This window comes from Sesamum indicum, linkage group LG5 (assembly GCF_000512975.1).
Source record: "Sesamum indicum cultivar Zhongzhi No. 13 linkage group LG5, S_indicum_v1.0, whole genome shotgun sequence".
NCBI lineage: Eukaryota > Viridiplantae > Streptophyta > Magnoliopsida > Lamiales > Pedaliaceae > Sesamum > Sesamum indicum.
This window is the reverse complement of record NC_026149.1, coordinates 8,789,779-8,800,026: the sequence shown is the minus strand read 5'-3', so window position 1 is coordinate 8,800,026 and position 10,248 is coordinate 8,789,779. Positions and strand designations below refer to the sequence as shown.

The 10,248-nt window shown below is 34.3% G+C and overlaps 1 protein-coding gene across 3 annotated transcripts in view; it reads right to left on the bottom strand.

The window, feature by feature from the left end:
• Positions 1-7,696, bottom strand: part of LOC105162281 (adenylate kinase 5, chloroplastic) — a 12,262-nt gene extending 4,566 nt beyond the window's left edge. For 2 of the 3 annotated variants that reach the window (XM_011080285.2, XM_020694035.1), the window contains exons 1-13: positions 7,359-7,696; positions 7,189-7,230; positions 6,585-6,686; positions 5,515-5,643; positions 5,308-5,442; positions 4,325-4,471; positions 3,443-3,517; positions 3,260-3,353; positions 2,844-2,893; positions 2,595-2,723; positions 1,920-1,955; positions 1,768-1,848; positions 1,554-1,692 (exon numbers count right to left, since the gene is read on the bottom strand). In XM_011080285.2, the coding sequence (XP_011078587.1) occupies positions 1,554-1,692; positions 1,768-1,848; positions 1,920-1,955; positions 2,595-2,723; positions 2,844-2,893; positions 3,260-3,353; positions 3,443-3,517; positions 4,325-4,471; positions 5,308-5,442; positions 5,515-5,643; positions 6,585-6,686; positions 7,189-7,230; positions 7,359-7,553 (1,354 nt within the window). In that variant the 5' untranslated portion in view covers positions 7,554-7,696. The remainder of the gene's footprint in view (positions 1-1,553; positions 1,693-1,767; positions 1,849-1,919; positions 1,956-2,594; positions 2,724-2,843; positions 2,894-3,259; positions 3,354-3,442; positions 3,518-4,324; positions 4,472-5,307; positions 5,443-5,514; positions 5,644-6,584; positions 6,687-7,188; positions 7,231-7,358) is intronic. The other variant, XM_011080286.2, reaches the window with a different exon arrangement.

Sequence of the window (10,248 nt, the reverse complement as noted above, 5' to 3'; positions counted from 1 at the left end):
CGCCCCCCCCCCCCCCCCCCCCCAAAACCCCAAGCCTCCTCTCTATGTTATTACTAACATGCTGCTTATATTTCTCATATGAGAATGTACACCACTTGGACTTTTCAGTATTTGGAGGTCTGGTTCTCCCTGGTGTGAACTACTTGTCCACAGTTCAACAATTTCACAAACAAAGTGAAATTGAGCTCCTAATGTTTATCCTGGAATAAAAGCTGGACTCCTTTCAACATACAAAGCACTGTAACTGTCACAAAACAAAAAAATCGTTTTTCTTTGTCTCTAAGTTCCTCTAATAGCATTTTAATTTAAATTGCTTCCTTGCACAGCTTGTTTAGCCACCATGTATTTTATGCTTTTACTGTAGATAACACCAGAATTGTCTACAGTCTCAAAACCAAGCTTAAAACTCCTCAGTATAAACACATAGCATGTACTGGATTTTCCTCTATCTATATCACCTGCAACATCTGAATCCATATACCAATCAGAAAACTCCAATCTGACGAGGTACCCTTTATGTATCTCAGGATTTTGTTGACAGTGTCTCAATACTCTTGACTAGAATTTGCTATCATGTAATGAATGTTCCACTGCTTGTCCAACCATCTGATCTTCCATACATTGCACTAAACATTAAGCTTCCCCACTGCTGCTATATACAATACTTGAGAGATTTTCATCCTTTCCTCTTCATTCCTAGGACATCTTGGAGGATAATTTGAAATTAAGAGGAAGAGGGGTAGAGTTGACTTACAAATTGGATGTTGAAAGTGGTAAAGAACTTTCTGCAAGATATTCTTTTGAGGAAGTATAAGCATGTGAATTATTTTATTTTTTAAAAATATAGACCCTTCATCGCTACGAATTTTTCGATCCGATGCTTGCTATATATTCATCATTATATAGTTTATGTTATTTTATAAATACAAGAAATATATGCATATATAAGCATAATATTAGTTTTAAAGAATTTAAAATGTGGACCTTTTATCTCTAATTTTGAGATCCAATGGTTTCTATTGTATTCATTATTTACTTATTATACTATTTCTAAAAATACATATATATGTATATAAAAAGAATAACATATACGTTAAAAAATTCTTAAAAATATGGATCATTCATCTATAAAAATTTGACATCCAATGGTTGTTAATAGTTGTTCACAACCAACAATTCTCATTTATCAGTAAAAATTTAAGAGTTATTAAAAATAGAGAAAATAATAATAAGCAAGTACATAACGAACTATTTATCCAAAAGCTTAAGGGTTTTATGGTTTGTTGATGGAATGAGCACATGTGCAACTTCATGAAAACACAAGGGTGTACATGCATTTTAGCGAAGATGGATATTCAGGTTTGTCACTCTAACAACATTACTAACTTTTACCATATTCTATTCTTTTATCTAATTATGTACTATAAAGGGAAGTAGTGAAATGCATTAACAATTCCCATGACATGCAACGTCTAAAGGGCAGTAAATTGCCAAAAAGCTTAAGCTTAACATATAATTATATAACTACATAATTATAATAAAAATTCGCTTACCTATAGAACCAATCTTGATAAAGGTACCCATGGCACCATCATCACCCCAGTCCATGAACTCCAATATCTTCCGACTTCCAGCAAGCTGCAGTGGCATTCCAGCCAGCGCTCCTTCTCCCATAGACCCTTGCACACAAACCTACAAGAAACTAGAAGATTAACACAAGCAGCTGCCAAACAAATAAGTCCATAAATGGTAGGGATTGATTGGAACCTTGACACGCTTTCCATCATCAGCGAAGGAAAGAGCAAGAATACGGACAAGTTCCATTAAGGTACCTATTCGATAAACATCCTGAGCAAGAAATTGTTTACTCCAAAAATCTTAAGAAGAAATGGAGGAAAAGAAACCATGAAGTTGCTCACCATTTCTGGGTTCAACTCTGGAATACTGATCTCCACCTTCAGTCGAAAATGGACAAGTCAATATATATTACCATAAAACAAATCTTCATGGGTAAAAGTTCAAAATACTAAAGTTTGAAGGAACATAATTTTTTACAGAATAAGTACGCATGAGAGAAAGTGAATCAGAAATGTTGTGCCTAAGAAGAAGTGAACTATAATATATACGTTGCAGCAAATTGGTCAATTGAATTATTATCCGCACAATACAGACCATGGTGTGCGTAATTAACAAAAAAAGGATATTTTACAACCAAGCAACATGATGGTTCAAGTTCATCGATTGCCACATTAAATGTTACCACGCCTTGCAAGAAGATATTTATATATGCCTTCCCACATAAGGTGAGTTAAACATGTCCTCTCTCTCTCTCTCTCTCTCTCTCTCTCTCTCTCTCTCTCCCTCTCTCATATGCTTACAAGCATTTCCTATGTGCATTTCACAAAAATTTCAAACAGGACATTACTGACCATAAAGAACAAAACACTTGACAGAGGAATATTTCAAAAGTCCCTATGTGTAGGCACAGAAAATTTTCATTTGAATGATGTAATAAACGTAGCATTAAGAAAGCAAGAAAATTTATTAACTGCATCTCGTCTCAAAATAAGCTGGACTATAAGAAGATATATGACCTTCAATCGAGTCTTCCCATCTTTTATTGCTCGTTGAGTTGCTTGCAGCACATCAGCATAGAAATATTTCCTGATTTCTCTTGAATGAGGAATATTATTCAGTCTCGTTGGTATGCCTCTCCAATTTTTCTGCAAATGCCAACAGCCAAACAAATGAAACTATGTACGAACGATTATCTTTCTGATTTTCCCCAATCACAGTGTTTTAAAACAATTAAAAACTTTGTAAGCCAGTTTCATTCAGATAACCTCATCTGAGGATGACCTATCAAGCTGGATTTCACTTCTTGCTAATTTACCTGTGAAAAGTTACAAGCAATCAGAAGCAGATAGCAACAAGTATGAAACTTTTGCCAAAATTTTTCAAGCTTGAGCTAAATTACTTGAGAACATGGAAAACAAGTTGAAGTATATATAGTCTCATGCCCACTCTCTCTGTGAGAAAGGTGAAAAATACATCAGCCGAATAATATTATTCACCAGAGAAACAAAAAGAGGCAAAATAAGGAGGAGAAGACGTGCATGCACTTTATGCTTCTGAAAACTGACAAGTTTAACGTACAATTGACATACTGAACATGAAGAGACTGCAATCTTTCAAAAGTTCTTTTTTATTTAATTCCTAAAAACCCTAAACTCCATATGAAAGAAATGAGAAACTGAACCTGATTTTGATGATTCTTCTTTATCTTTCTGTAATCTCGACAACAGAGTATCTATCTCATTAAAAACCACTTCTTTAGGACGGTTTCCATCAATCTGCAAGCAATCAATAGCAAGTTCTTCAGAAGGGATCTTTATTCTGAAGTTAAAAGTAAAAGTAACACAATCATCAAGTCTTGCGATACCTTCTTCACTACATTCAAGTATGTTGATAAGACTGACTCCGCATTTTGCTTATATATTTGTAGGCGTGATTTCACCTGAGAAATAATTGAAGATTTGGCAATTAACAAGACTACAAACATCTCAGTACAGAACAGATCTCCAGATATGAGTTGTACATCTTTCTGAACCAACTGTATGTTTTCTTGAATTTTAATTGTTCTTATTTACCACATGAAACAGGTAATCAAATTTTATTGTAGCCATAAGAAACCAGATTGCATGTCCCTTAAGATTGATTTTCCTTTTTGTTTACAGAAAAACATTTTGTTGCTATCTTAAATTGGAAGTAATCCTTTATCTGAGTCTTATTAATTAAACATATAACTTGCCAACTTTTTTCTCTGCATGGATAATATTGAGGTCTAAAGATGACAAAAATAGAGTATTTGGAGTAGATTCTCACCTATGCTCTATCTCTACACATGGGTAAATTAAAGTGCAGTGTTTCTCCTGACTGCTATTATGGAAATGGTACTAGCAAGACTAATCTAAAGTTTGCCCAGTAGAAATTTTAAAATACTGCTATATCTCTCTGCACATGGTGAACTAATGTAAGTGCGCAAGCAAATTTTTCCAGACTGTTCATGGAAATACTTGCAGAGCTAGCCTAAATTTTGCCAAGTAGAAATTTTGAACCACTGTTCAAATGAAATAATGTTTTTTAGAAGTTTCCACTTTCCATGCATCTTGGAAGACATAGGTCAGAGTAAAGATACGACATGTCTGTTTTAGCAACATTGTCCTCATTTTTCACAATGGAGCACAACATATAGTTCCATAAAGATCAAAAGGTATATGCGAGTAGAAGATATTTAAATTCTAACTGCAGGGCAAAGAAATACCTTTTCTTCAGTATCATCAGGACGAGTAACAAGCCTTGCTTGAATTTCCCCATTTTCTGGTGGAGAATATTTTATATGATAGATCTTTCCTGTTGAAGGATCCATCCTTCTACCAACACATCGGTCGACTAGAATGTCGTCAGGCACCTAAGGAAATGATAATGTCCCTTGTTAAAAGTTGGTACAATGCAACTTCCCTAAAGAGATAACTTCTCAGGCTAGTAGTCAGGACATAATCCTATAGTCCTGATTTTTATTTCATTTTCATTTTATTTTTGGACGTAAAAACTGCTCTGAGGAATTATGTCTAAAAGAATACATCCTCTGAAATCGAAAAAGACAACTTATGATAGATTTTCCTCTTGATACTCAAGTCTCAAGCAACTGCATGCGAACAATGATGACACTTCTCAAGTATTGTTTACAAATACTAATGAGGATTATTATGAGGAGAACTTTTAGACACACATGCACACACAAGATGAGCATAGAGATTTTAGAATGCAATAGATATGACATCTATTCCAGTTAATTCACCTCGACTTTCCTAGCAAAGCAAACAAAGACAACCTTTGCCTAAGCAACAATTATTTTCAGAAATACTCTGCTAATGTGGGCTTATAATACAAGAACTCTGCATGAACACTAATACTTAAGATAATCTAACTTCCAACTGAACACACTTACTTTTGTAATGAGTTTCAAACATTCAGGCAAGCAAAACCAGCATATCTCCAGAGTTGTAGCTTTATATATCAAAACTATTAAAATAAATCCACAAACCTAAAAGTATAGTGAAATATCATGTATAAGAATTATATTTCAAGAAATGTTTCATTTGTTCTTTAGTGGACTATTTAACTTGTTATCAGTCTGGCAATCTCTTTAATACTGAAGCTGAACAAAGTTTCAGGCAATTCAGCCAAGTTATTTGAGAAAATAAGACCCTAGCATCGCCAAGGCATAAAGACATACTGACATACATCAAGCATAATGTATACATCAGGCCTAATATTCAGTTTCTCCAAAGTCTCAGCTTGGGCAGAACTTCGTGGATATCCATCTAACAGCCATCCCTTCTCCTTCACATCTTTTAGTGATAACCGTGCTGTCACCATCTATAAAATGAAGTGTTAATGTAGCACATTCACAAAGTAAAAAGGAAAATATATAGTAGAACATTTTCATACAGCTGTCACAACTTCATCTGGAACTAAACGACCAGAGTTCATGTACTCCTTTGCTTTCCTTCCAATTTCTGTACCAGCTGATACTTCAGCTCGCAGAAGATCTCCAGTTGAGATGTGAACCACTCCAAACTGAAGAAGCCAAGGAGGGCATTCATGAAAAGGGAACATAAAAGAAGAAACTTCTAGAAAAATTTGCTATATCTGATGACTGTAGATATATAAAAACTGGTGAAGCCTCAACCAGTCAATCATAAGTTGGGAAGTCAGGATATCTTTTTGTAATTCAATAAGCCAAGCAAGAGCAGAATCCTTTATACATTACGGCGCCATCTTCTGTCGAGGCAAAAAGACCAGCAATATAACTCCTTAGATATAGCATATGAAGAAATGAAATGGTAAACAGCTGATCAACAGGGCAAGTTTCCAATGCCAATGTTACAGAAAAAGGGAACAGTATCGAGAAAAGGAAGACAACTTGAAGGATCCATAAGCTGATTCTAGGTAAAGACGTCAAGGAAAAATATATCAAGAATAATTGTGCCAAGCAGACTATGAAGACACCAACTCAAGATCACCTCATAACCCAATCCAAGCAGTGATGTCAATTTTGTAAAAATGATGGTCTGTTGTGAGCTGTGTGTTAGAGTTAGAAATAAGTGTGGGGAGTGGAGAGGGAATTTCAGGTAAATCAACAATTTCTGATTGTTTCTCCAACAGATTCAATGTAATTATACCATATCAAGCTGCATCAGCATCAAGTTTGGATTTAGGGAATGAACTTAATTTGGCAAGAACGATTTTACATTTCAATCTATGAATCTATTTCTCTAGAGTTACCAGAAAACTTCGTATGTGTATGTTTTACTCTGTTTCTAGCAGTGAACTTTGAGATTTCCTACTCCGACAGCAGTAATTTAAGATACCAAATTGATATGAATGTCCAGGATTCTTTTGTCATTATGGTCTTCGCATGGACACGCATTTCTTTGCTTACCCCAAAAACATTGAAATGTATATATGAAGGTGATTGTAGGAACTTCAATAACATCAACATAATACTATCAACTCGCCTTCTGAACAATCATTTCACACTGAGTCCCTTTCCCAGAAGCTGGCGCACCAGAAATCATCACTTTCAGTGGCTCACTTTTTGAGTTCACAATCTTGAGACCCTGCTCCACATATAATCAGAAACCGCAAGAGATTTCAACACATAAACCTGATAAAAATAAGTTATACTTCCTTCAGCCAAAATCATGCCTCAATTTTTTGTTTTCTCTGTTATATTTGGAAGAGTGATAAACTTTTAAAAATGATGAAAATCACATTCTAAAGATACTCCAGTAAACGCCTGATGCAGCCATTAATCAAAACCTGAAGTACATACATATAGAACTAGGGGATCAACACCTTCAAGTTTCGCCTAAAATTCCACAAAACAACAGAAAACTTAGATCACACCAAATGGTAACTGCTAACTAGGCAAATGATCATAAATTCAAGAAATGCACTTAAGTTTGTTCCAAAAACACCTCATACGCGTCTATTTGTTCCCTGTTTCACCTGTCGATTCCGTCGTGTAATTCATCTAAAATCCTTGATCACAAAAACATACCACTGAAAGAATGTAATGAAGACCCCAGATATACACAAAAGATGGAGTAGGAATCAGACCTTCCGCACCGGTTTGCTCTTGATAATTCTCCTCTGCTTCACCTGTTCATCCCATTGCGTCATCTATCTTTTCAGTTCTTGATTAACAAAAACAGAACCAAACATACGCTAAAAACAATTAAACAAAGATCCCACACATACAATAACAGAGAAAGTAAGAATAATCAGACCCTTCTCACGGGTTCGGTCTTGATATCCAAATGCCCGTACACATAATGAGACGAAAGTTGCTGAGGGAGAAAAGGAAATGAAACATAGAGAGAAGAAGGAAAAGATTGGGAGAGAGAGGGACTTGAAGGAAGAGATAGTTTAGGGGCTAAAGGCAAATGGCAGCAGTGAGTTGCAGAGGGAGAGTAGTTCAACATGGTGGACAACTCACACAAATGGAGGTGTGAGTGTGTGTGGGTTGCTCTGCCTCTGGTGAGAGGAAGAAAGAACAACGGCTGGAATTAACGGACAAACTGCCGCCAGAAGCTGCAAATCCAGATTTCCACTGAATGATTGGAAGAATAGCAATTTATCCAGCAATAAATAGCAAATTATTCCTATAAAAAATAAATAAATAAATTGCTAAATTTTAAGAACTATAGAAAATAAAATATTATTTTATTCTTTATAAAAGACTTGTTTGTCTATTTTCCATAGCACGGATACGTAGATTACAATTTAACTATTTCGAAGGATAAATTATATTTTCGATCCCAATACTTTGCTCCAACATTCATTTTGATCTTTAATTTTTTTAAAACATGATTTTGATCCGTAATATATTTACAAATTATTATGTTTTTAGTTGAATCATTAAAATTAAGGTTAAAATCAATGAGTTTGTAGAACACGACCGTGTCGCAACATTGGGGATTAGAAATGAAACGGGCTTGTACAAGAAAACAGAGCATCATGAGAGGACGAAGAGAGAGAATGAATGTGTGTTCATGTGGCCGTGCAAACAAATGCTTAACAGTAGCTTCAACATGGTCATGTTTTTGAATGTCGTCAGTGTTAAAATTATTTCTACAAAAAATATAACAATTTATAAACAATAGGGCGCTAAAATCACGCCTCGAAAAGATTAGTAACCAACACTACAAAATAACTTGTGTCTGATCTATCATGATTCGGCCTCGAAAAAGTGGATAACCTGGCCTCCGACCTCATACCCGAAATTTTGCATTTTTTTACTCCTCCAATTGCCTCCAACCACAATTATTGCTCATTATAATTGAGTAATCGACGATGACTCGCGCAGATATTGAGAAGTAATGTTATGCTCATCATTCAATTTTTGAAAATTTTTCTGTACAATCATAGACAAATATAATTAGCAAATAACTTCAAGATAATTTAGACTATTTACGTAGATTTCATTTTAAATAATATAAACTTACAACTACATTCTCAGCTCTCGGGCCAGCCCAATTGCCTTCTTTTATTTTCCAACACTTCTCCAACTGCTTAATAAGTGAAGGTCGGTGACCAAGCAATTCCTCCTAATAAAGTTTAAAGATATATTAAATTTGAGTAAGAAAACTACTTTAATCTAAATAAATAAATAAATACTTATATGCTACCAACTTTCATTTGTGATTGAAATAGAAGTGGAACCACCTCGATAGATGGTAGATGCAGATGGAATTTCTTTTTGGCGATTCGTCTTATTAATTTGTGTGATGGTCTGAAATTTCTCACCAACCCACATACTCTGCAACCCCGGCCAAATTTCATCAAAATCCAATCGGCTTTCTAATTTTTTTTTCCCCACATCGCCCCATCACAACCCTAATCCATTTTTCGACCTTAAAATTAAAATTACTGCAAATTTGGGATGCATCAATTGGATTCTATGTATAGTGTGCCTAAAAGATATAATACATCAATATGATAACATAACCAAAATTTTTACTAATTAAAAAAGAAAAAAAATTAAAAATTTAAATCACACTAAATTTTTAAATCAGATTTTCGTAGTCTCTTGTGGAATATCTTTGAAGCAACGTCATGCCCCTAAATGGTAGCCGGTAATAACTGGCTTAATGACTTTCATTACATCCGAATCCTTATAAAGTAATAAATAAATAACTATTAATAACAAATATAATATAATAATTATAAAACTTTTATAAACATCCCAACATTTAAATTATCTTACAAGACAAAATTTGGGGTAATGAAATTTGATGGGGTAGTTATTGAAGGGACATTATTAGACGAAACTTTAGGTATGGATGCAGATGGTGGTGGTGGTGGTGGTGGTGGTGGTGAACTTTTATAAACATCCCAACATTTAAATTATCTTACAAGACAAAATTTGGGGTAATGAAATTTGATGGGGTAGTTATTGAAGGGACATTATTAGACGAAACTTTAGGTATGGATGCAGATGGTGGTGGTGGTGGTGGTGGTGGTGCTGTGATGAGGATATTGTTGGTGCTGGTGATAGAGCTACATGCATGTTTTCCATCCGAACATGAGAAGGGGGTAGAGTAGGGGATGAGGAGGGTGCCTCTCGAGCTATAGGAGAAGGTGAAATAGGTGGTGGAGTAGATGACAGTGCAACCCTATAGACCCTACCTCCCTTAGATCCTATATGTACCATATCTACATGAACATATTAAATAAAAAAGAAAAGAAAAGTAACTTAGTTATTTTAGTTTAGTTGTGTCATTTAAGTTGATAGTTAGCTTACTTAAATTAGTTTAGTTGAAACTTTTAAGTTTGAGTTAACTAAGTTGAAATAGTTTAGCTGAAGTTTTTAAATTCATAATTAACTTAGTTAAATTGATTTAGTTGAAATTTTAAAGTTCATAGAGTTAACTATGTTAAATTAGTTTAGTTGAAACTTTAATGTTCATAGTTAGCTTAGTTAGATTAGTTTAATTAAAGCTTTCATGTTGATAGGTAACTAAATTAAATTACTTAGTTGAAACTTTTAAGTTGATAGGTAACTTAACTAAATTAATTTAGTCGTAATTTCAACGTTCAAAGTTAACTTAGTTAAATTATTTTAGTTGAAACTTTCAAGTAGACAGTTAAACTTGGTTAAATTAATTTAGTTGAAAC